Source organism: Scyliorhinus canicula, chromosome 2, assembly GCF_902713615.1.
Source record: "Scyliorhinus canicula chromosome 2, sScyCan1.1, whole genome shotgun sequence".
NCBI lineage: Eukaryota > Metazoa > Chordata > Chondrichthyes > Carcharhiniformes > Scyliorhinidae > Scyliorhinus > Scyliorhinus canicula.
Genome location: NC_052147.1, coordinates 91,404,795 through 91,431,775, shown reverse-complemented (window position 1 = coordinate 91,431,775; position 26,981 = coordinate 91,404,795). Strand labels below are relative to the sequence as shown.

General features: G+C 48.9%; 1 protein-coding gene across 6 annotated transcripts in view; it reads left to right on the top strand.

Moving 5' to 3' along the window:
- ino80 (INO80 complex ATPase subunit) overlaps positions 1 to 26,981 on the top strand; it is a 314,154-nt gene that overhangs the window by 271,425 nt on the left and 15,748 nt on the right. For all 6 annotated transcript variants that reach the window (XM_038782859.1, XM_038782838.1, XM_038782829.1 and 3 more), the window contains 5 exons: positions 1,440 to 1,534; positions 17,709 to 17,781; positions 21,843 to 22,001; positions 25,406 to 25,508; positions 26,625 to 26,713. In XM_038782859.1, the coding sequence (XP_038638787.1) occupies positions 1,440 to 1,534; positions 17,709 to 17,781; positions 21,843 to 22,001; positions 25,406 to 25,508; positions 26,625 to 26,713 (519 nt within the window). The remainder of the gene's footprint in view (positions 1 to 1,439; positions 1,535 to 17,708; positions 17,782 to 21,842; positions 22,002 to 25,405; positions 25,509 to 26,624; positions 26,714 to 26,981) is intronic.

The window sequence follows — 26,981 nt, the reverse complement described above, 5'->3', positions numbered from 1 at the left end:
CCTGCCAGGTACAATTGAGGTTCAGGAAGAAAGAGTGCATAATCCATTCTTCAGTAGCTGCTGTTAATTTGTTATTTCTGCACATACTACACGCCCAGATCATTCTGTTACAGGTTCCATTCTGTTAGATAAGGTACGCCGACAGCTGTAATTCCTCTTTGCTACCCAGGTTAACATACAGCTGTGACTAATATAATTCTAATAAGAACAAATCAGAGCAGAAGTAGGCCATTTGGCCCATTGAGCCTGCCTTACCTTTAAATAAGATCATGGCTGGTCTGCTTGTTGTCATAACTCCACATTCCTGCCTGTCCATCATAACCCTTGAATCCCTGGAGTTCAAAAATCTGTTTAACTCTGTCTTAAATATGTTCAATGACCGAGCTTCCACTCCTTGCCCGGAAAGAGAATTCCAAACACAAATGACCCTCGGGAAAGAGATTTTAAACTGTGCTCCCTAGATTTAGATTCCAACACAAGATGATGCATCCTCTCTGCAGTTATTCCATCAAACACCTCAGAATTTTTGTTTCAACCTGCTTCCTTAGCTCAAGATAGGTGTAACTGGGATTCCCCTCTGCTTTCCCATGTCATACATACAGCTGGGACACCCCTCTGCATCGCCAAGTTGACATACAGCTATGACTCCCTTTTTCACAGCCCTGACCGATCTTGCATTACAGTACAGCTGTATGCCCAGTCCCTAATCCCAGTTTATTCTATAGCATTGTCATAGAATAGCTATAGCACAGAAGGTGATCATTTAACCCATCGTGTCCATCCCTGTTCTCTGTAAGAGCAACTCAGATTGTCCTCCTCCCCTGCTTTGTTCTTGTAGCGCTGCAGGTTGTTTCTGTTCCGATAATTATCCAATTCCCTTTGGAAAACCATAATTGAATCTGCCTCCACACACTGTCAGACAGTGTATTCCAGATCTTAACCACTTGCAGTGTTGTTTTTTTTAAAAAGCTTTTCCTCTGGTTCTTTTGCCAACTACCTTAAATTGGTGTTCTCTGATTCTTGACCCTTCTGCCAATGGGCACAGTTTTTCCTTATCTACAGACCCCTCACTATTTCAATACCTCTATCAGATTTTGTCTCAGTCCTCTCTAAAGAGAACTATCCCAGCTTCTCCAATCTATTCATGTAACTGAAGTCTTTCATCTCCAGAACCATTCTCATAGATGTTTTCTGCACCCAGTCCAAAACCTTCACATCCTTCCTAAAGCGTGGTGACCTGAATGGGACACAGTATTTCAGTTGAAGCTGAACCGTATGTTATAAAGGTTCGCCATAACTTTCTTGCATTTGATATCTATGCATATGATTCTGTTGGATTTTCTGCAGAACTGGCCTCTCTGTATCAGTGTACCTGTGGATGTCAATAGTTGTGAATCTTGTTTTCTCTTTACTGATTCCCATTTCTGTTCCTGTTTCAGGAGTACATGGTCTTCAGACAGCATACTTACATGAGATTGGATGGTTCCTCAAAAATATCTGAGAGACGAGACATGGTGGCAGACTTCCAGAGCAGGTATATGATCTGTCTGCAAGAAGACTGCATCTGCTTCACAAGACTATCGCAATAGATTTTATTCCTTCCTTATTTGTTTAACCTTCACATAGAGATATATTGGCATGATTTTCCATTAAGATTCTTGTATGGGCCACTATCCCACAAATTGTCCTCGGCATTCACCTGATTGAACATTAGATCTTACTATTCTTCAAACCAAAAAAGGGTTAGGATGCTATTTGTTGTATTTTGTTTCAGGAAGTTTTTCACCCTCTCCTATACAAGTTGAGGTCTGTTTGAGCAGTTCAAGATTTTTTTAAAAATATATTTGTTCAAAGATTTTCATACTAATCAAACAGAAGAGAATAATAGAAGAGAAGAAACAAAACCCCACATAACACCTAATTAACTTTAACACTAAAACTAACGTAAACCCTCTAACAGCTGATGGTGACTAACTCCTTATAAAAGGAAATGAACGGTTGCCATGTTAGGTAGATCCTTTCCACCAAACCTCTGATGTTATACTTGACCTTCTCCAAATTCAGAAGTGGCCTGAGGTCACCCAGCCAAGCCGACGCACAAAATGGAGTAGGAGATCTCCACCCAAGCAGAATTTGACTCCGAGCTATCAACGAGGCAAAGGCCTTACACCAGACTGAAGAACCGGCAAACCTGACACCCCAAATATAACCACCAGCAGACATGAATCCAAATCTACATGGATTATCTCCGACATGGCATTAAAGAAAGAAGCCCATCAACTGGGGCAGGACCAGAACATATGTGTTTGATTAGCAGGCCCACAAGAACAATGTTCACACTTATCCTCAACTCCAGGGGAAAAAAACACTCATCCTAGCCCTGGGTCAAGTGAGTCCTATGCAAAACCTTTAATTGAGGGATTTGGGGAGAAAAATGGGGTGACACTTGAAAGAGAAATAAAAATCTTGCTAGCACGTTAATTTTAATAGTCTGAACCCTACCCACCAAGGATAAGGGGAGGTTGTTCCACCTTTGAAAGTCTTTTTTAATACTGCTCACTAGACTATTGTAGTTTAATTTACGAAGTGAGGTTCAGTTGGCTGGTTTAGCTCAGTGGGCTAGACAGCTGGTTTGTGATGCAAAACAAGGCCAGCAGCACGGGTTCAATTCCCGTACCAGCTTACCTGAACAGGCGCCGGAATGTGACGACTAGGGGCTTTTCACAGTAACTTCATACTTGTGACAATAAACAGTTGTTATTATTATTATTATTAGTAGTAGTAGTAGTAGTTGTGGGCCACCCACACCCCCAGATAACTAAAACTCGTCTTGGCAAGGCGAAAAGTTAATGTCCCCAGTTGGGCCCTCCTCCCAGAGGGTTTGACCAAGAAAGCTCCGTCTCGTGCCCCTTTTCAATGGAAAATAACCAGAGTTCAGGACATACACACAAACGTTTGCAGTGGGGGCCTTATACAATAGATGCGTCCAAGAAATAAATTTGTGGCCAAATTCAAACCTCCCAAGAATCTCCAATAAATACTCCTACTCCACTCAATAAAATGCTTTTTTTAGCATGCAGCGAAACTATCACCTCTGATTCGGGCACCAAAGAGGGGAAAGAGCAACATTTAATAGACAGAGTATATTGGCCGACAATTGTCCACCATTCACGAAGCCCATCTGATCCTCCGAGATTATATTTGGGAGGCAAGGTTCCAGCCGAAGCAGCAGCACCTTGGCAAGTAGCTTGATGTCCGTGTTCAAAAGTGAAATAGGACGGTACGAACCACACCCTGTCAGGTCTTTGTCCTTCTGAAGAATCAAAGAGACAGAGGCCTGTGTGAGGGGAGAGGCTAACGATCCCCAGGATAAGGAGTCATTAAAATGTCCAGAATTGACAAGGGAGGGACTTGGGCTAAGGGACAGAGAGGAGATTGGGGCGGAGGCTACCTGGGGGTGGGCCGGTGGAGGCGCGGAGCATGGGCTGGAGGCGGGCCCAAAAAAGGGGATGGCTGATCGGCGGGGGGGCAGTGAGCCCCCCAACTAGGCTGATCACCTGGAATGTTCGAGGGTTAAATGGGCCGGTCAAGAGGTCATGTGTGTTCGCACATCTTAGGGGTCTGAAGGCGGACGTGGTAAATGTTGCAGGAGACGCACCTTCGAGTAAATGACCAGATTAGATTGAGGAAAGGCTGGGTCAGTCGGGACTGGATTCAAAGACTAGAGGGGTCGCGATCCTGATCAATAAGCGGGTGATGTTTGAGGTGGGTAGAATAGTTTCGGATGTGGGAGGTCGGTACATTATGGTCAGTGGGAAACTGGAGGGGGTGCAGGTGGTATTAGTAAATGTGTATGCGCCAAATTGGGATGATGTGGAGTTTGTAAAGAGGATGCTGGGGAAGATACCGGACCTGGACTCACACAGGTTGGTCATGGGAGGGGACTTTAACACAATTATTGTCCCTGGGAGGGTGCCAGCAATGGCAAAGGAACTAAAAGGGTTCATGGAGCAGATGGCGGGTGGATCCATGGAGATTTGGGCAGCCGAGGGTGAAGGAGTTCTACTCAGACATGCATAAAGTCTGCTCCCGGATCAATTTCTTCATTTTGAACAGGGCCTTACTGGCAGGGGTGGTGGACACGGGGTACTCGGCGATCACAATCTCAGACCATGCCCCACACTGGGTTGACCTGCAGGTGCGTAAAGATAGTAACCAGCTGGATGTTAGATGTGGGACTTTTGGCTGACAAAGGGGTGTGTGAGCGGCTAAGGAAATGTATTCAGAACTACCTGCAGGTCAACGACACGGGGAAAATTTCAGCAGCGATGGTCTGGGAAGCACTGAAGGCAGCGGTCAGAGGGGAGCTGATCTCCATACGGGCCCATAGCGAGAAGGTGGACAGGGCAGAGACAGACTGACCGGTTAAGGAGATACTACAGATCGATAGGAGGTATGCGGAGACCCCAGAGGCAGGGCTTTCAAGGGAACGGCAGAGGCTACAGGCAGAGGTCGGCTTGTTAACCACAGGGAGGGCGTGGACCAGCTGAGAAAGGCGAGGGGAGGGATCTATGTGTATGGAGAGAAGGCCAGCAGAATGCTTACACGGCAGCTTAGAAAGAGGGAGGCAGCCGGGGAGATAGGGAAAGTAAATGACGGAGATGGGAACCTGGTTGGAGATTCAGCAGAGGTGATTAAGGCGTTTAGGGATTTCTACAGTAGGCTGTATAGGTCGGAACCCCCTAGGGGCTGGAGGGGATGAGGCACTTCTTGGGGGGGCTGAATTTCCCAAAGGTGGACGGGGAGCTGGTGAAGGGCTGGGGGCCCTGATTGGGTTGGAAGAGATAGTGCAAGGTCTGAAGGCCATGCAGGTGGGTAAAGCCCCGGGGCCGGACGGGTACCCAGTGAAGTTTTATAAAAAGTTCTCTGGGATATTGGGGCTGGTGTTGATGAGGATGTTCAATGAGGCAAGGGAAAGAGGGGTGCTGCCCCCGACAATATCAGAGGCCACGATTTCGCTGATTCTGAAGCAGGACAAGAACCCGGAGCTGTGTGGGCCCTACAGGCCGATATCACTGTTGAATGCGGACGCCAAACTGCTGGCCAAAATGTTGTCCTCCAGGATTGAGGATTATGTTCCAGACATTATTGGGGAGGACCAGATGGGGTTTGTTAAGGATAGGCAGTTGGTGGCCAATGTAAGAAGGTTGTTAAATGTGATCATGATGACTTCCGGTTGCGGCTATGACTAGCTAAGCCGCACATTTGGAAGCTCCTGCAACAAAGGTGTTTTTGGGCCAATTGGAGGGCCCCAACGGCGCTGAAAAAACGAATCCCGGTGGGGGAAGGTCCCCTGAGGAGAACTAGACCGATTTTATGGTCGGTACCCGGAGTGGAGCGGCAAGAAAAACGGCAGCAGCTCCCCAAAAAAAGCGGGGGAAGAAAATCAAAATGGCGGCCGGCGGTGCACCGGAGGAGTGGAAGAAATGGGCGGAGGAGCAGCAGGCCGCTCTCCTCCGTTTTTTTACGGAGATGAAAGTGGAGCTCTTAGAGTCCATGAACGCGACGGCCACCAGGTTGGTGGGAGCCCAGGCGATCCAAGAGGCGTCGATTAAAGATCTGCAGCAGGAGATGACCGCGAGGGAGGAGGAGGCCACAGTCATCGGGGCAAAGGTGGAGGTGCACGAGGCACTCCACATGAAGTGGCAGAGCCGCTTCGAGGAGCTGGACACTCGGATGAGGAGGAAAAATTTGAGGATCCTGGGCCTGGAAGAAGGCCTGGAGGGGTCGGATCTCCCGGGATATGTGGCGGAGATGTTGAGCTCCCTGATGGGGGAAGGGGCCGGTCCGGCGCCCCTGGAATTGGAAGAGGCATACCGGGTCATGGCCAGGAGGCCTAGGGCAAACGAGCCCCCGAGGGCGGTGCTGGTGCGGTTCCAGCGGCTAAGTGATCGAGAGAAAGTCCTGAGGTGGGCAAAGAGGGAGAAAAGCAGCAAGTGGCAGAACTCGACAGTAAGGGTGTACCAGGACTGGAGTGCGGAGGTGGCAAAGCGGCGGGCCCGGTACAACCGGACAAAGGCGGTGCTACACGCGAAAAAGATCAAATTTGGAATGCTGCAACCGGCGCGCTTGTGGGTCACCTACAAGGACCAACATCATTATTTCGAGTCCCCAGAGGAGGCCTGGACCTTTGTACAAGAGGAAAAGTTGGACACGAACTAAAACCTGGGAGCACCGGCGGTCGTAGCCGCCGGGGGACTCTTGATTGAGCAAGTGGCCCTTTTCTTTTTCAGGCCAGGTCGGAACTGGGTAACAGTTTCGTGGATTGTTTGGGGTGTTTTTTCTCGAATGGTTGACTTTTCTGAATATTTTGAAGGTTTCGAGTTGTTGGGTGTTTCTGTATATTTGTACTGTTGAAATCTCTATTGTGGGTTGTTGGCTTCTTATGGGGTGTTTTTTCCCGTTTCCAATTTCCCTTAGTTATTTACCCCTCTTACCCTTTTTCTCTGGGTGCTTGGGGGGGTTTTTTGTTCTTTTTTTTCTTTTCGGGTTATGGTTATCTGCGGTTATTTATACTGTTTGATGGAGGGTGATGGTTGGGCACACTGTTAGTTGATAGTTAGTTAATTATTTTGTTATTTAAGTATGTAGTTAAGTATTTATGTATTTAGTTGCCATTGGGTATTTATATCGTTAAGTTGGGGAGACGGGACGGGGGGGGAGCGGGTTGATTATGCGGGTCTTTCTCGGGGGTTTTAAGGGGATCTTTCACGGGCGCAGATGGGGTGAACCGGGAGGAGTCGGAATGTGGCAGGAGCAGCCGGGTCAGCGGAGACCAGCTGACTCTCGGGAGTACGATGTGGGGTACATCGCGGCTAGGAGGGGTCCTAGCCAGGGGGGGGGGGGAGGGGGGGGGGGGGGGGAGCTGGGGGGGGGACACCGGGTTGCTGCTGGAAAGACCAGGGACGAGAAGGGGAGAGCCGGGGGGGTCATCGCTATGGGAAGCGGGTCAGAAAAGAAGGGATGACCCGGGGCGAGCAAGGGACAAGACATGGCTAATCGACAGGGAGTAGGGACGGGTCGCTCTGCGACCCGATTGATCACGTGGAACGTAAGGGGGCTGAATGGGCCGGTCAAAAGATCAAGGGTCTTCTCACACCTGAAGGGACTGAAGGCTGATGTAGCAATGCTGCAGGAGACTCATTTGAGGGTAGCAGATCAGGTCCGCCTGAGAAGGGGGTGGGTGGGACAGGTGTTCCACTCAGGCTTGGATATCAAGAACCGGGGGGTGGCGATTTTGGTGGGAAAGAGGGTGTCGTTTGTGGCGGCAGAGGTGGTGGCAGACAAGGAGGGCAGGTACGTGATGGTGAGGGGTAGGCTGCAGGGAGAGAATGTGGTACTGGTAAATGTGTATGCCCCGAACTGGGACGACGCGGGTTTTATGAGGCGCCTGCTGGGCCTCATCCCGGGACTGGAGGCAGGGGGCCTGATCATGGGAGGGGACTTTAATACGGTGTTAGACCCTGGGCTGGATAGATCGAGTTCCAGGACGAATAGGAGGCCGGCAGCGGCAGAGGTGTTAAGGGGGTTCATGGAGCAGATGGGAGGGGTAGACCCATGGAGATTTGGTAGGCCTAGGGCGAGGGAGTATTCTTTTTTCTCCCACGTCCACAGAGTGTACTCTAGGATCGATTTTTTCGTATTGAACAGGGGGCTGATACCGAGAGTGCAGGACACGGAGTTCTCGGCCATTGCGATATCGGACCATGCACCACACTGGGTGGACGTGGACATGGGGGAGGCGCGGGACCAACGCCCGTTGTGGCGCCTGGATGTAGGGCTGTTGGCGGACGAAGAGGTGTGCAGAAGGGTGAGAACGGGCATTGAGAACTATCTGGGTACGAATGACACAGGTGAGGTGCAGGTGGGGACGGTCTGGGAGGCCTTGAAAGCAGTGATTAGAGGAGAGCTGATCTCCATAAGGGCACACAGAGAGAGGAAGGAGAGGCAGGAAAGGGAGAGGCTGGTGGGGGAGCTCCTAGAAGTAGATAGGAAATATGCGGCGGCACCAGAGGAGGGGCTATTAAGGGAGCGGCGTAGCTTGCAGGCCAGGTTCGACCTACTGACCACTAGGAAGGCGGAAATGCAGTGGAGAAGGGCGCAGGGTGCGGCGTATGAGTACGGGGAAAAGGCGAGCAGGATGCTGGCACACCAGCTTCGTAAGCGAGATGCAGCCAGAGAGATTGGGGGAGTGAGAGAGAGGGGTGGGGATGTAGTGCAGAAGGGGCAAGAGGTGAATAGGGTCTTTAGGGACTTCTATAGGGAATTGTATAGGTCTGAACCGCCGAAGAGGAGAGGGGGAATGAAGAACTTCCTCGACAAATTGGGGTTCCCAAAGGTACAGGAGGAGCTGGTGGAAGGGCTGGGGGCGCCGATAGAGCTGCAGGAGCTAATTAAAGGGATAGGCCAGATGCAGGCGGGGAAGGCGCCGGGGCCGGATGGGTTCCCGGTGGAGTTTTACAGGAAATTTGTGGACTTGGTGGGTCCAGTGCTGGTGCGAGCCTTTAATGAGGCGCGCGAGGGGGGGGTTCTGCCCCCAACAATGTCGCAGGCCCTGATCTCCTTGATTTTGAAGCGGGACAAGGACCCGGTCCAGTGCGGGTCCTACAGGCCCATCTCCCTCCTGAATGTTGACGCCAAGCTGTTAGCAAAGGTCCTGGCAACCAGGATAGAGGACTGTGTGCCAGGGGTAGTCCATGAAGACCAGACGGGGTTCGTGAAGGGACGCCAACTTAACACAAATGTCCGGAGATTGTTAAATGTGATTATGATGCCAGCAGTGGAAGGGGAGGCGGAGATAGTGGTAGCGCTGGACGCGGAGAAGGCATTTGACAGGGTGGAGTGGGAATACTTGTGGGAGACGTTGGAAAGGTTTGGGTTTGGGGAGGGATTTATCAAGTGGGTAAAACTGCTCTATTCAGCTCCGATGGCAAGTGTGGTAACAAACGGGAGGAGGTCAGAATATTTTGGGCTCCATCGAGGTACTAGGCAGGGATGTCCCCTATCTCCCTTACTCTTTGCATTAGCGATTGAGCCGTTGGCGATGGCACTGAGGGGTTCAGGGGGGTGGAGAGGACTGACAAGGGGAGGGGAGGAACATCGGGTCTCGCTCTATGCGGATGATTTGTTGTTGTATGTGGCAGACCCGGAGGGGGGAATGCCGGAGGTAATGGGGATACTAGCGGAGTTCGGGGACTTTTCGGGATATAAATTAAATCTGGGGAAAAGTGAGGTCTTTGTAATACACCCGGGAGACCAAGGGGAGGGAATTGGGAGGCTCCCCTTCAAAAGAGCAGTTAAAAGTTTTAGGTATTTGGGGGTGCAGGTGGCAAAGAACTGGGGGACCCTCCACAAGTTGAACTTTTCCAGACTGGTGGAACAGATGGAGGAGGAGTTTAAGAGGTGGGACATGGTGCCGCTGTCGCTGGCAGGGAGGGTGCAGTCAGTTAAAATGACGGTCCTCCCGAGGTTCTTGTTTTTGTTCCAGTGTCTGCCCATCTTCCTCCCCAGGGCCTTTTTCAAGAAGGTAACGAGTAGTATCATGGGGTATGTGTGGGCACATGGCACCCCGAGAGTTAGAAGGGTCTTTTTGGAGCGGAGTAGGGATAGTGGAGGGCTGGCGTTACCCAACCTTTCAGGATATTACTGGGCGGCAAATACATCGATGGTACGAAAGTGGATGATGGAAGGGGAGGGGGCAGCCTGGAAGCGCATGGAGAGGGCGTCCTGCGGCAACATAAGCTTAGGGGCACTGGTAACGGCACCATGGCCGCTCCCTCCCACGAGGTATACCACGAGCCCGGTGGTGGCGGCCACCCTCAAGATCTGGGGGCAGTGGAGGCGACACAGGGGGGAAGTGGGAGGTCTGATAGGGGCACCACTAAGAGGGAACCACAGATTTGCGCCGGGAAACACAGGAGGGGGATTCCAGAGCTGGCAGAGGGCGGGTATTAGACAACTGAGGGACTTGTTTATAGAGGGGAGGTTTGTGAGCCTGGGAGAGCTGGAGGAGAAATTTGGGCTCCCCCCGGGGAACACGTTCAGGTACCTCCAAGTGAAGGCATTTGCCAGACGACAGGTAGCGGGGTTCCCCGCGCTCCCCGACAGGGGGGTGAGTGATAGGGTGCTATCAGGGGTCTGGGTCGGGGAGGGGAAGATCTCGGACATCTATAAGATTATGCAGGAGGTGGAGGAGGTACCAGTAGAGGAGCTGAAAGATAAGTGGGAGTTAGAGCTGGGGGAACAGATAGAGGACGGGACATGGGCAGACGCCCTGGAGAGGGTCAACTCGTCGTCGTCATGTGCGAGACTAAGTCTCATTCAATTTAAGGTACTGCATAGAGCCCACATGACGGGGACAAGGATGAGTCGGTTTTTCGGGGGTGAAGACAGGTGTATTAGATGTTCGGGAAGCCCTGCGAATCATGCACATATGTTTTGGGCATGTCCGGCACTGGAGGAGTTCTGGAAGGGGGTGGCAGGGATGGTGTCGAGAGTGGTGGGGTCCAGGGTCAAGCCAGGATGGGGACTTGCGATCTTCGGGGTTGGGGTGGAACCGGGGGTACAGGAGGCGAGGGAGGCTGGAATATTAGCCTTTGCGTCCTTGGTGGCTCGGAGGAGGATCCTGATTCAGTGGAGGGACGAAAGGCCTCCGAGTGTTAACACCTGGTTAAACGACATGGCAAACTTCATCCAATTGGAAAGGATCAAATTCGCCCTGAGAGGGTCGGTGCAGGGGTTTTTCAGGCGATGGCAACCCTTCCTAGACCTCTTGGATCAGAGATAGAAACTGAGGCCGTGACAGCAGCAACCCGGGAGGGGAGGGGAGGGCGGGAGGGAGGGGGGGAGGGGAGGGGGGACAAAGACGAAGGAAGTACGGTAGCGGTGGTGGCACGGGCAAGGCCTGCCCGAGGACGCTGCTAGAAATGATAAGTTGGTCTGACTGTCGGTTCGCCGGCGGGGGGGACGCGCGAGTAGGGGGGGGGGGGGGGGGGGGGGGGGGACTTTTTTTTTTCCTTTTTCTTGTTAAGTAGGGGGGTTTGACTTTGTTTTGTTATAATCTACATGTAAATGTAGGGGGGGTTAAAATGTTTGTATTTTGAAAAATTTCTTCAATAAAAATTATTTTTAAAAAAAAAAATGTGATCATGATGCCCCCGGAAGGTAGGGAGGTGGAGGTAGTGATCACAATGGATGCAGAAAAGGCTTTTGATCGGGTAGAATGGGATTATCTGTGGGAGGTACTGGGATGGTTCGGATTTGGGCGGGGCTGTATTGACTGGGTCAGGTTGCTGTATCAGGCTCCTGTGGCAAATGTATGGACGAATAGGACAACATCGAACTATTTTAAACTGCATCGGGGGACGAGACAGGGATGCCCCCTCTCCCCACTGTTGTTCACGCTAGCTATAAAGCCGTTGGCAATTGCTTATGTATCGGACCCATTGCAGGGGATGGAAGAAATCATGAGGATTCTCGGGGAATTTGGCCAGTTTTCAGGGTCTCAGCTAAATATCGGGAAAAGTGAGATGTTTGCGGTCCAGGCCAGGGGACAGGAGAGGCGATTGGAGGAGCTGCTGTTTAAATGAGTAGGGGGAAGCTTTAGGTATCGAGACATTCAAGTGCGCAGGAATGGGACCGGCTGCATAAATTAAATCTGGCCCTTTGGGGTGGAAGACAGGTGTGCAGAATGTGTGGGAGGACCAGCGAACCATGTCCACATGTTCTGGGCATGTCCGAAGCTTAGGGGATATTGGCAGGGGTTTGCAGATGTCACGTCTACGGTGTTAAAAACAAGGGTGACGCAGAGTCCAGAGGTGGCAATTTTTGGGGTGTCCGGAAGACCTGGGAATCCAGGAGGAGAAAGTGGCAGACATTCTGGCCTTTGCTTCCCTGGTAGCCTGGAGACGGATACTATTAGCTTGGAGGGACTCAAATCCCCCGAAGTCGGAGACCTGGCTATCGGACAGGGCTAGCTTTCTCTGTTTGGAGAAAATCAAGTTCGCCCCGAGAGGGTCACTGTTAGGGTTCGCCTGGAGGTGGTAACTGTTCGTAGACTTCTTTGCGGAAATTTAATCGTCAGCAGAAGGGGGGGGGGGGGTTAGTTTAGCTTAGAGTAGGGGGTTGATAAAGGTGGGACCTGTAAGGGAGGGAGACGGCTTTTGCACTATGTTTATAGTTTCATGTACATTGTTTATTGTGTTGTTGTTATAATACCAAAAAATACCTCAATAAAATGTTTATTTCAAAACAAAAGTCCAGAATTAAAGTCACAAATTGTTCCTAATAGAATTCAATCGAAAAGCCATCCAGATGCATCAATCCAATACATTTTAAAATTTCATCAGGGTGTAATGGGGATTCCAACTCTCTGCTCCTGTCCACCTCAACAGTTGGAACGGGTAGGCCGTCCAGAAAGTCGGGCATCTTCGATCGATCCACAGGAAGTTCTGATCTATTAAGATTATGGTAAAACGATTCAAAAGCTGCATTAATCTGAGGAGGGACGGAAACCACGTTACCGCTTGAATTGTATCTGTGTAATCCCCCGGGAAGCACCTGCCGTTTGAGCAGGTGAACCAAAGATCGACTGGCCTTCTCCCCACATTCGTACAATATGCCTCTTGTGCGTTGCAATTGGCTAACTGCCCTGCCGGTTGACAATAACAAAGTAATATAGAATCCAAGACACAGTTCAGGTCCCCACCTAAAATAAACTGAGGCCATTCTGAATTGGGGAGGGAGGCCCAGCAAGGTATTAATAAATGTTAACCATAACAACTGGGGTGCTCACCAGGGAGCCATATACGATAACGTTTCCACTGCTGCAGTCCGCCAAAATCGTAGAGAATTGAATCCATTCATTAATTAAAATCGCCACACCCTGGCCCTACCATTGAAACCCAAATGAAAGACCTGCCCTACCCACCCCTTGAGCAGGTTAGTTTGGTCTCTGATTCAGAAATGGGTCCCTTGCAAAACCACAACATTGGAGTTTAAACTCTTACGGTGAGCAAATGCCCTCTATCTTTTCACTGGGCCATTCAAACGCCTTAAGTTCCAGGTGACCAAGCGAATTGAGTCTCCCAACCCCCACCCCTCTCTTTCTTTTCTCTTTCCCCCCCCCCCCAAACTAGCCCCAGACCCCCATCCCCCAACACCATTGTCCTTGAATACAACCACACCCACGTACAAATACAAAGAGAAGCGAGGCGAACAAAAACAATCCAAATTTACGTCTAACAAATGCAAACAAATCAAGAACTCGAAGTTCATTATCAAAAAAACTACTATAATGAACTGCAGCGAACCCCTCAAAACCAATCCTGTTAGCTAACACTTACGTTAACAGGGAAGCTCCGGACTGGGAATAAAGAAAAATAGTTATAAATAAAGAAAATACCAAAACCCCGTGTACCTTGCGCTCTAAAAGGAAACCATGTTTTCACAACAAGCAAAACCTCAAATCTACACAAGAACTATAAGAACTCAGCAAGAGAAAACAAAAACAAACATGAAATGTAACAATTCAACATGGACAGAACCAAAAACTCCATTACATCATGCCCAAGTTGTGTTTTTTAATGAAATAGTCTGCCTCCCAGCACATCGAAGAATAGTCTTTTCCCTCCAAAGTTATTCTGAGGCTGGCTGGGTGGACCAAACCAAAATTGGACTCCACTTTTAAACAAGGCGGCCTTGAAGTCATTGAAGGCAGCCCTCTTCTTCGCCAGCTCCACACCCTCTTAGAACTTCTCTTAGAACCCACTTAAAGTCACGGTGTTCCTTTGCCAATCTCAAAATCCTCTCCTTTTCCTTGAAGTTGTGGAACATCACTATCCCCTCACGCGGTGGATCTTCAGGACAAGGCCTTGGGGGCCTTGTGTACAATGAGCTCGTCCAATTCAGGCGGGGATGTGAATCCACCCTCACTCACCATCTTGCCGAACATGTCTGAGAAGTACCCCGTGGACGTTGGATCTTTCATCCATTCCGACAGCCCCACAGTCCAAATATTTTGCCTCCTTGACCTATTTTCTAGGTCATTCATCTTGGCCCTCAACAATTTATTCACTTTGTTCACCGAAGACAGCCCCAATTCCAGTGAGGCAATCCGATCGCTGTGGCCCAACAGGGCCACTTCCATATCTTTTGTGGATCCCTGGACAGCCACAACCTGATAAGTTTTCCCCAGAGCCTCTTGAATGGGGGCCAAGGCCTCTTCAATTGATTTCCTGAGGTATTCCGACACAATTTGTTGGTGCTTATCAAATTCTTTTGCCAAGGTATTAGAAAGCACCTCAGCTGTTAGTGGAGTAGCCGGAGCACCTGAAACTGACTCCGTCATTTTATGTCAATGTGCTCCGCAGGGCCTCAGACTCCGTTGACAAACTTGCCAAATCTTGGCCTTATTTTCACTGATTTTTTTTTTGGGCATTTCAGTCATACAAGATCTTTGGTACAATCACTATGTTGGTTTCTGAGAATAAACAATCCGTGGTTCTAAGGAAAGGGGCAAAATGTACAGTGTTTCAGTGGGAGCCACCTCGTGCGTATCTTCCCCCATGTGACTCCACCGGAAGTCCGAGCAATTCAAGATTAATCAGCATGAGTTTTGTAGCTGTTCCTCACCAACTCGGATACTCTTGTAGTCAGACCAGTCCTCCTTGGCTTACGGTCAGTGCAGATCAAACCACATCAACCAGGCTGGTTATGTCTATCACAAACTTGGACCTATTTCAAACCCTGTTCCACGGCATCACCAGACAGAAGCCCTGGGCATGAGCAGGATTGCTGGTAGATTGAGGTGTGTTATTATTTTAGATTGGATGTTAGTTATGCTAATTCCACCCTAGTCTAGTTAAAATCTCATGACTCTCTCAAGATCGCATGGTAGCACAGTGGTTAGCACTGCCACATCACAACGCTAGGGACCCTGGTTTGATTCCGACCACAGGTGACTGTGTGGAGTTTGCACATTCTCCCCGTGTCTGCATGGGTTTCTTCTGGGCCCATAGTCCAAAGATGTACAGGGTTAGGTGGATTGTCCATACTAAATTGTTCCTTCGTGTCCAAAAGCTCGGTGGGGCTACAAGGATAGGGCAGTGGATTGGGTCTTTTTGAGGGTCGGTGCAGACTTCATGGGCCGATGGCCTCCTCCTGCACTACAGGAATTCTGTGATTCCACAAATGAATGCTTACCACAATTCCCAGTCTGGACAGTCTCTCACATACCAAGCAGCATTGGTGTAATCTCGGGAAAGACTGGCTCCATGAACAGAAGATAGGTGAAAAGTAAAATCCACCACAGAGAGAATGCACAGAGATGAATATTGAGCAAGAGAGGTCACAGTGACTTGCCAAGGATCCTTGGGGTGGAACGAGAAGTGAGGACATTGTGATGGGGTAGTGAATTGAAGGATAGGGGTAACTTCAGTGTAAACATTATACATTGAGAACTCCACTAGATTCTTGAACTCTGGTGGTGATTATTATTGAAGTTAATCTGATCCAGCACACAAGTTGCATGGACATAACCTGTGCTTTAGTTTATTTTTCCAGTCGGGTTGTGATTCAACTGCCTGAGAGAAATCCAGCAGCATATTTTGCCCAGGCTTAAAATAATCAGCACATTTACCTCAACCATGCCTTTGCTCAGTGCTCCAGCTAGTTATGCCAACAGCTACTCTCAAAGCATCTGGGAAATTTAAGTTCACTTAATTAGGTTGATTAGGTTTAAAAAGCAAGTGTCAATAACAATGACCATTAAACTACCAGATTGGCATTAAAAACCTCATCTGGTTCACTCGTGCCCTTTGGGAAGGAAATCTGACCTTCCCCACATTATATGAATTAATAAAAACGATGAAAGTATCACAAGGCACTGAACAGGAGAGTTATCAAAAAGATTTGACTGCGAGCCACATGAGAGACTATAACAAAAGGTCAAAGAAGTAGTTTTTAAGGAACGTCTTAAAGAAGGAGAGGGAGACACAGAGGTTGCAGACCTATGGAAATGAAAAAGTCACCAACAACAGAGCAATTATAATAGTAGATGTGCAAGAGACCATTGGAACACAAAATCTCAGACTTGTAGGGCTGGAGAGGATTACAAATATTGGGAGTGTCAAGCTATAGAGAGATTTGAAAGCAAGGATAAGATTTTAAAATTGAGCTATTCCTAGACCAGGGGGCAATGTAGGTCAGTGAGCGCAGGTGTGTTGGCCACACTGAATAAAGAAGCTTTTCCTAATATATTTCTCCATTATTTCTATATGCATCCTCTGATCCTACTTTTTTGTAGTCTTTGAAGTAATGACTTGTTTTTTCTTATCTTTGCTTTCGGGCGATCGGAGACCTTCATCCATCATTGCCCTGCAGAATAAACTGCCACCCAGGTCATGCAACAAGCATGCATTCCTTCGGAAAGGAAAGATTGCAGTATAGAACAGTAGCACAAGTGGATAGCACTGTGGCTTCCCAGTGCCAGGGTCCCAGGTTCAATTCCCCGCTGGGTCACTGTGCGGAGTCTGCACGTTCTCCCCGTGTCTGCGTGGGTTTCCTCCGGATGCTCCGGTTTCCTCCTGCAATCCAAAGACGTGCAGGTTAGGTGGATTGGCCATGATAAATTGCCCTTGGTGACCAAAAAAGGTTAGGAGGGGTTATTGGGTTACGGGGATAGGGTGGAAGTGAGGGCTTAAGTGGGTCGGTGCAGACCCAATGGGCCGAATGGTCTCCTTCTACACTATGCTCTATATGGGAATAAATATATGTGATGGTTGAGGTTCAAATGGTAGGGAACATTACAACAGCATGTAGATACTGAAACAGAAGACTATGCCGTGTACCACTGTGTATGGAGAGCGTTCAATGAGTAATGGGACTGTGGAGGCCGAGTGACACAAAGTTGGGTGGTGATAGTCAAATCGTCCGTAAAGGACTTTGCCAGCATAGGCTTGCGTCCGATCGATGTTTGATGTCGCCATCTGTCCAAGAGTCCAATGAATGTTTTGCATTCCAACTAAACATCCAAGCAATCTGAAGTGGCAGCCTGTCAATCTGATGGCATTGGCTCAGTATGTTTGATGTACAGTTACACACTATTAGAGAAGTGTCTGAGGAAATATTGCCATAACTGTCATTGGCTAATATTATGTTTTAACACAAAATCGTCCATACCACTATTTATGCTTCGCATGAGCCTTTTCCATGCTACTTAATTTCACCTCCTTGCGATTTCCTTCTATTGGTTTCTCCCTCATGTGCTTATCTATCTTTTCCTTAAATGCACTCTTGCTGTTTGCCTCAGTCACTCCATGTGGCAGTTAATTCCACACTCTCGCCATAGAATGTAGAGTTACGCTGCTGGGTATTTCCCACATTTGAAGTCGGCAGTGTATGAATGTCTCATGCAGAATTATACTTCATTGAAAAGCTAGTGACGGCACCAATCATATTTATAGCACATAATGAAGGCAATTGAGGACAGAACATCAATATTGCTCCAAACTCTGGACTCCAAAAAATGTTAAAGGGAAATTCAAATCCTGGCTCAAACTCCTCCCATGCCCCAGCCTCTTTGAACCACTGTATGTGAATGACCACCTTTTAGTATTTCACCTACAATTTATGTTTCTTCCTTCCTGCAGAACAGATATCTTTGTGTTCCTTCTCAGCACCAGAGCTGGTGGCCTTGGTATCAACTTGACAGCTGCTGATACGGTGAGAGAGTGGAGTATTTTTAGTTCTCTTTCCTTAGTGTAAAAGAGTGAATGTTGGAATGTGTGGGGATACAGTTTCAGGCTGCTTGTCAGTTCAGACTGTCTGCAGCACACCTGATTTCCAAATACTTGCCCCAAACATTGAATAGAAATATTCTTCCAGTAACCAATTCTATGTCGTCTTGTGTTGACTGGCCCAAAATTTCACCTCTTCCCTACTTGCTTCATTTCTCACCAATGCAAACTACGTTCTGGGGTGTTTCATTAATATTGGACAATCTCAACACTGTTTCCACAATACAAATTTGTTCCTAAATTATCAATGTTTTCACTCTGAGGCTAGAGTTGCTGGTGTTGGAAACAGAAAATTACCATACAGGGATTCCTTCTGAGATTGGGGCTCAAGCACTTTGGTAGGACAGCATAGAGGGAGCTTTCCTCTGTATCTAATCTGTGTTGTATCTGCCCTGCGAGCTTTTGATGGGACAATGCAGAAGGACAGGACAGACCCACCAGACGTGGCGGCAGAGTGGTATACAGTCAGGAGCGAGTTGCCCTGGAAGTCCTCAACCAGCACGGTAGCATTGTGGATAGCACAATTGCTTCACAGCTCCAGGGTCCCAGGTTCGATTCCGGCTTGGATCACTGTGCGGAGTCTGCACATCCTCCCTGTGTGCGCGTGGGATTCCTCCGGGTGCTCCGGTTTCCTCCCACAGTCCAAAGATGTGCAGGCTAGGTGGATTGGCCATGATAAATTGCCCTTAGTGTCCAAAATTGCCCTTAGTGTTGGGTGGGGTTACTGGGTTATGGGAATAGGGTGGAGGTGTTGACCTTGGGTAGGGTGCTCTTTCCAGGAGCCGGTGCAGACTTGATGGGCCGAATGGCCTCCTTCTGCGCTGTAAATTCTATGATAATCACCTCTGGGACCCAATGAAATCTCATGGCATCAGGTCAAACATGGGCAAAGTAATCGCTTGGTGATTATCACATATCACCCCGCCCCAGCTGATGACTCTGTACCTCTACAGGTTGAGCATCACTTGAAGGAAGCACTGGGAGTGGCAAAGGTGCAGAATGTGCTCTCAGTGGGGGACTTCAATGTCCATCACCGAGAGTGACTCAGTAGCACCACTATTGACCGAGCTGGTCGTGTCCTCAAGCTGCTTGACTGGGACTGCTTCAGGTGAGGGAACCAACAGGAGGGAAAACATCCTTAACCTCATCCTCACCAACCAGCCTGCTGCATCTGTCCACAAATGTATTAGTAGGACAGACTCCCGCACAGTTCTGGTGGAGACCAGGGAACCCTCACACTGAGGGTATTCCATCGTGTCATGTGGCACTACCACCATGCTAAATTGGATAGATTTCGAACAGATCTAGCAACTCAGGACTGATCAACCATGAGATGCGGCACAATTGTACTCTACTACAACCTGTAACCTCATAGCCCAGCACATCTCCCATTCTACTATTGCCACCAAGCAGGGGATCAACTGTGGTTCCATGAAAAGTGCAGGAGGGCACCAGGCCTACCTAAAACTGAGATGTCAACCTGGTGAAGCTACAACACAGGACTATTTGCATGCCAAACAGAATAAGCAGCAAGTGAAAGACAGTGAAACGATTCCACAACCAATGGATCTGATTTAAGCTGTACAGTCCTGCCACATCCAGCCGTGACTGGTAGTAGACAATTAAACAACTCACAGGAGGAGGAGGCTCCACAGATGCCCCATCCTCAATGATGGGGGAGCCCAGCACACAAGTGCAAAAAATAAGGCCAAAGCATTTGCTACAGTCACCAGCCAGAAGTCCCGAGTGATTTTTTAAAAAAAATTTATATAAATTTAAAGTCCCGAATTATTTTTTTCAATTAAGGGGCAATTTAGTGTGGCCAATCCACCTAACCTGCACATCTTTGGGAGACAATGATCCAGGGCCGGGATCGAACCTGGGTTCTGAACACCGTAGGCAGCAGGGCTAACTCCTCAGCCACCGTGCCGCCCCTGAAGTGCCGAGTGAATGAAAGCACTGGTTATGTGGGCCCTGATAATATTCCGGCAATAGTACTGAAGATTTGTGTTCCAGAACTTGTTGTGGCCCCAGCAAAGCTGTTCCAGTGTAGCTACAACTTCCAGCAATGTGGAAAATCTCCAAGATATGTTTTGTACACACAAAGCAAGACAAATCCAACCCAACCAAATATCACCCAATCAAATATCACCCAATCAGTTTATTCTTGGTCATCAGTAAAGTGATGAAAGGGGTCATCAACAGTGTTATCCAGTGGCACCTGCCTAGCAATAGTCTGTTCACTGACGCTCAGTTTGGATTTTGCTAGGGCCACTTTGCTCATGAACTCATTACAGCCTTAGTTCAGATATGGCAAAAGAGCTGAGGTGAAAGCTATTGCCCTTGGCATCAAGGCCGTATTTGACAAAGTGTGGCGTCAAGGAGCCCGAGCAAAGCTGGAGTCAATGGGAATCTGGGAAAATCTTTGCTGGCTGGAGTCATACTTTGCACAAAAGATGGTGGTTGTTGGAGGTCAGTCACCTCAGTTCCAGGACATCATTGCAGGAGTTCCTAGGGTAGTGCCCTAGACCCAACCATCTTTAGCTGCTTAATTAATGACCTTCCGTCCATCATAAATTCAGAAGTAGAGTTGTTTGTTGATGATTGCATAATGTTCAATGTCCCTGAAGCAGTCCATGTCCAAATGCAGCAAGGCCTGGACATATCCGGACTCTGGGTGACGAGGAACATTTGTGCCATAAGGTGCCAGGCAATGACCATCTCCAACAAGAAAGAATCTAATCACTGCCCTTGACATTCAATAGCATTACCATCACTGAATCCCCTACTATAAACATTCTAGGAATTACCACTGACCATAAACTGAACTGTACGAGCCATATAAATACCATGGCTACAAGGGCAGGTCAGAGGCTAGGAATCCTGCAGTGAGTGTACCTCACCTCCTGACAGCGCCAGCCCTAGGGTTGCTGGCGCCCCGGGCAAGCTGAACTTCGGCGCCATTGGGGGGGGGGGGGGGGGGGGCGAGGGGGGGGGGGGCCGGGGGCCAAGGCGGTGGGGGGGGCCGAGCCCGAGGCGGTGGGGGGGGGCCGAGCCCGAGGTGGGGGGGGGGGGGGGGGGCCGAGCCCGAAGCGGGGGGGGGGCGGCCGAGCCCGAGGCGGAGGCGGGGTGGGTGGGGGCCGAGTGGGCGGGCCCGAGGCGCGGGGGCGGGGCCGAGGGGGGGGCGGGAGGGGGCCGCCCTGGGGGAGGGCGGCCACCGCGCATGCGCATTTGGCACCGCCCCAACTGCGCATGCGCGGGACCCGAGTCTCTGGCGCCCCCTAGCACATGGCGCCCCGGGCGACTGCCCGAGTTGCCGGTGCCTTGGGCCGGCCCTGCCTCCTGACTCCCCAAAGCCTGTCCACTATCTATAAGGCGCAAGTCAGGAGTTCAATAGAATATTCTCCATGTGCCTGGATGATGCAACTCCAATAACCGTCGAGAAGCTTGACACCTTTCAAGACAAAGCAGCCCGCTTGATTGGCACCCCATCCACAAACATTCCCTCCTCCACCACTGACACAGGGTGGCAGCAGTGTGTACCATCTGCAAGATACACTGCAGGAACTCACCAAGGCCCCTTCGACAGCACCTTCCAAATCGACGACCACTACCATCTAGAAGTTTGAGGATAACAAATACATGGGAACATCACCTGGATGTTCCACTCCAGGCCACTCACCATCCTGACTTGGAATACATGGTTGCTGGTTCATAATCCTGGAGTTCCATCCCTGTCAGCACAGTGGGCGTAGCTACAACACATGGACCGCAGCGGTTCCAGAAGACAACTCACCACCACCTTCTCAAAGATAATTGGGATGGGCACTAAACATTGGATTAAACAACGAAGCGCACATCACTTGAAGGATTTTTTTTTTCATGGCATTGAGCTAAATGCCCTGTCGAGCACTCTACTTGGACACAGAGAGACGGTGGGTAAATATGTTTTTGTGATCTTTCTCCTGAAGATTATGTTTGTTGCAGGTTATATTTTACGACAATGACTGGAACCCAACTGTGGATCAGCAGGCTATGGATCGAGCTCATAGGCTGGGACAGACCAAGCAAGTAACCGTGTATCGACTCATCTGCAAGGGAACGATAGAGGAGCGAATCCTGCAGCGTGCCAAGGAGAAGAGTGAGGTACGAGACCACACAAACATGCACACAGCACAGTGCAAGTTTTCAAGTTTTATACTGGCAAAAACCTGGCAAGAGATCTCCCCTATGGAATAGCAAATGTTCCAGAGAGAGCCTATGTGGATAGTTAATTTTATTCTAAAAATGTAATTTTCCTGAGCCACAATATCATGTTCAGTATGACTGAGGCATGGTGAGGCTGACTGAGTTTGTAAAGCGATATTTCACAAGACAGTTGCTGATCTCAGCCCTGCTGACTAGCATGCGTATTGAGCAGAGAGCCTAGACCTCTGATAAGTGTCAGGATTACATAGAATTTACAGTGCAGAAGGAGGCCATTCGGCCCATCGAGTCTGCACCGGCTCTTGGAAAGAGCACCCTACCCCCTATCCAAGGTCAACACCTCCACCCTATTCCCATTACCCAGTAACACCCCCCCCCCCCCCCCCCCCCCCAAACACTAAGGGCAATTTTGGATACTAAGGGCAATTTATCATGGCCAATCCACCTAACCCGCACATCTTTGGACTGTGGGAGGAAACCGGAGCACCCGGAGGAAACCCACGCACACACGGGGAGGATGTGCAGACTCCGCACAGACAGTGACCCAAGCCGGAATCGAACCTGGGACCCTGGAGCTGTGAAGCGATTGTGCTATCCACAAGGCTACCGTGCTAGGGCAGTGAGTCGGGGTGGCAGTTTGCAGGGCCTTTGGGGAGGTTGCCCAGAATCCAGGCCTGAGTTCTGTCTCCCATGGAGCTGTTATGAATTCTGCCCATTAATAAAAGCCTGATGAGTTTCAATAAATAGCAAACTTCCTTCAGTATGGGAAATTTGTAATTTGCTTTAAAACAAGAGAGAATTATGTTTCTGATGATATGTTTCTAACAAAATCATTGAACAAGAAATTCTTCACTTTCACCTTTTTGCAGTTTAAATATAGATTGTTGGTTCTCCCTGGTTAACACAAGACTTCTGAGAACAATTGCAGTGCCCTAATAACATTAGTTCATTTAACACCTCGGACTTTCCTGCTTCCTATTACTCCCTTCCAGATTGGCCAGAGAGCCACTGAAGCACCATATTACAAGCCTTAATGAGGTAAAATACATCTGAGTTCACTTAAATAAATGAACACCAAGTGCCATGACCAAAGCAATGGGAGATAGCTGCAAAACGTAACAAATAGGAGCAGGAACAGGCCGTATGGCCCCTTGAGCCTGCTCTGCATTCAATATGATCACGATGATCTTAACTTCACTCTCCTGCCAGCTGCCTGGGTGTCCCTTGATTCCCTGAATATAACTATGAATATATTCAACAATGAAGCGTCCAAAATCCTCTGAGTGAAGACACCCCACACACGCACACACACCTCCTCCTCTTATCCTGAGACTGCACCCTCCTGTTCTAGACCCCCAACCAAGGTAAGCAAACACCATGTTATCTTGTCATGCTCCTTCAGAATCTTGTATTTTTCAATGAGATTACCTCTCAATCTAAACTCCAGAGAGAAAAGGCCCAACTTAGTCCGCCTCTCTCTCACACAATAGAGTGCAAATGATTCATAAAAGCAGTGAATTTACTGTTGCATTCCATTAGCTTGTGGAAGTTCATGTCTTGTTTTCCACAGATTCTTACAGGGCCAGTATATATTTCAAAAACAGGGCTGTAGCTTTAATAACTAGGCCGTGACTATAATTGCCAGCCTTTGGCACAGGGGGAGCAAAGTGATACTACTGCATGTGCAGTGAATCCTGGCAATAGGAAACCAAGCCAGTAATCTGCGACTGAATGATTAAGATGTCTCCATTCTCTGCAGAGGTAGAATTGTAATGCTCCTGTGGGTAGCTTGTGAAAGATTTACATAGAGGTGTGACTGTGGGAGGGTAGCAGTTTCACATGGTACACCATTTCAGTAATGACTCAAGTCCCCATTGTCTCAATGTTATCTGTTCTCTTTCAGCTTGTAAATGATGCAAAGAAGAGAGCATTATCTGGAATCTCACTATTCTTGCTTTCCTTTCCTTTCCTCCCTTCCCTTCCCACATGATTCACTGCACTTGCTTCCTGAATTCATTAGATTTTTAAATTCTGTCTTCAAGATAAAATTCAGTTGTAGGATACAGACAAATGCATTGTAATTTTTTAGTATATAATTCTTGACCATTTGGGTTCTATTTATTTTACTGGCATCCACTGTCTGTTATACACCTACTCTGCTCCAGTTTCCCACACCAGCCCTCTAACCTCGTAATCCAGTGCTCCCCAGGGACTCTGGAAAGCATTTCATACAGGCCCAGTAACTAAAGATACTCTTGTAGGGAAGGACCTCCCCCACAAATTAAGTCTCAATACTTTGCAATCTTCACCAAGTTCTACAACAGTAACTTGTACTTATATAATGCCCTTAATGTGATAACACATTCCAAGGTACTTCACAGGAGTGTTATAAAGCAATCTTCGGGCTCATGGCAGGCTTGCTTGGTCAAAACATTAGGGTTTAAGAATTTTTTTTTATTCGTTCATGGGACGTGGCCGGCGCTGGCTATGCCAGCATTTATTGCCTATCCCTAATTTCCCTTGAGGGGGCAGTTAAGAGTCAACGACATTGCTGTGGGTCTGGATTCACATATAGGCCAGACAATGATAGATTTCCTTTCCTAAAGGACATTAGTGAACCAGATGAGTTTTTATGACAATCGACAATGGTTTCATGGTCATTAGACTTTTGATTCCATATTTTTATTGAATTTTATTGAATTCAAATTTCACCATCTCAGTTTGAACCTGGGTCCCCAGAGCATTACTCTGGGTTTCTGGTTTACTAGTCCAGTGATAATATCACTGCGCCACTGCCTCCCCGTCTAAAAGGAGGAAAGATAGAGAGTTGGAGAAATTTTTGTTTTAAAGGGAGCCCCAGAAATATCTAACTTAGTTAATTATATAGAACAGGTCTGTTTAGTAAAGCCACAAGACAACCCAGGAGAAAGGATAAAATCAAACAAGTGAAATGAAAATTTAGGACCGATGTCAGCAAGTTCTCCCCACAGACTGCCATCACAATCAAAGGGGGAGCAAAGGGTCAAACTATGGATTGATTGGAACCAGTTGGATGGTGTGATGCGAAGACTGTTGGACATTACCCTGTGTGAGTTAGCATTGGTCAGATGACCTTTTCCATTAGTGCCCACTTTACGATTGGGCTTAACCTCAAAACTGGAGTCTTTTGCTCCCAGTGCAGACAGAATGAATCTGAGCCCTGGATCCAAGTGAAGCTGCAAGCTTGAGCTCCAAAGAGTTTTGTGTTCATGGACAGTTCTGATCAGTGGGATTATTTAAGAATCTGCAGGGATCATGTTGGGCTCGTCAAAACTCGAGACTATATGTTCTTTTTTGTTAAACAGATTCAGCGAATGGTTATTTCTGGAGGAAACTTCAAACCTGACACACTCAAACCAAAGGAAGTGGTCAGTTTGCTGTTGGATGATGAGGAACTGGAGAAGAAATGTAAGTACTTTGGCTTTGACTCCAAACCTCTTGATTCAGTCTTCTCTGTCTTGTTTGTTTTTTCCATTTCCTAGAGGTACTGGTGTTTGCTGGCGTGGGGTGCTGTGGATACCAGGCATCCTAGGGCACTTTATGCAATTTGTTCCTTTTCAATTTTGAACATTGACAGTGAGTGTTTGCAGCCTGTTTGGCTGTACTGTAGGATATTAACAGCTCACCTCTGTGAGCTTCACCTGTACTGTACACACCTCCCCCACACCGCCCACCACCTCCCACAGGCCCTCCCGCGCCTCCTCCACCCAACCCCAAAGTGGGCCCCAGGTGTGAAGCCCTGACTGCGCGGTGGGCCCCAGGTGTGAAGCCCTGACTGCGCGGTGGGCCCCAGGTGTGAAGCCCTGACTGCGCGGTGGGCCCCAGGTGTGAAGCCCTGACTGCGCGGTGGGCCCCAGGTGTGGAGCCCTGACTGCGCGGTGGGCCCCAGGTGTGGAGCCCTGACTGCGCGGTGGGCCCCAGGTGTGGAGCCCTGACTGCGCGGTGGGCCCCAGGTGTGGAGCCCTGACTGCGCGGTGGGCCCCAGGTGTGGAGCCCTGACTGCGCGGTGGGCCCCAGGTGTGGAGCCCTGACTGCGCGGTGGGCCCCAGGTGTGGAGCCCTGACTGCGCGGTGGGCCCCAGGTGTGGAGCCCTGACTGCGCGGTGGGCCCCAGGTGTGGAGCCCTGACTGCGCGGTGGGCCCCAGGTGTGGAGCCTGGCTACGCGATGGGCCCCAGGTGTGGAGCTCTGACATTAGCAGGGGTGCGACAGTTGACATTCCGTGACCTGGGTTAGGTAAGGCGAATACAGGCAACGATCATGTTCCTTTTCATTATTTAATAGGCTTTGCCATAAGTCTACATGTTTTGATTATATTTGCATATGATGCCCCACTGTAGAATAGTTGCCAGGCCTCACTAACTCACACACACGTGAACATTGAGAAATACCTCAATAGCTTCAATGGGGAGGGAAAACCTACTGACCCCAAAACTGAACAACAATAATTCTCAGGTCACTATGAGTGAGTTTGGGGCTTGCTCGGGTGACTAACGGATTCTTTTTCTGTTTATTTCTCTGAAAAGTGCGCCTGCGACAGGAAGAGAAACGAATACAAGAAGAATCAAACAAAGTGAAAGATCGTAAAAGGAAACGGGAAAAATATGCAGAAAAGGTGAGGATATCTTCCCAGCTGATGTGATCCTCAGCCCAGGGAAATGTGAAAGAAAAGAGTGAGCAGACTAAATCCTTCTCCCCAAAGACACCAAACTCTTGGCTGTCTCAAAGATGGGCATCACATGCATTTCCACTCAGACTCTCTACAGAAGGTTAGAGATATTAAAATACTTCTGACACATTGACTGGAGTTCTCTGTTCCGGAGTCTAAGTGCTGTCGCCAGTGAAGAATTGTGACTGGTCCCTGTTGGTGTGATGAGCGTGCC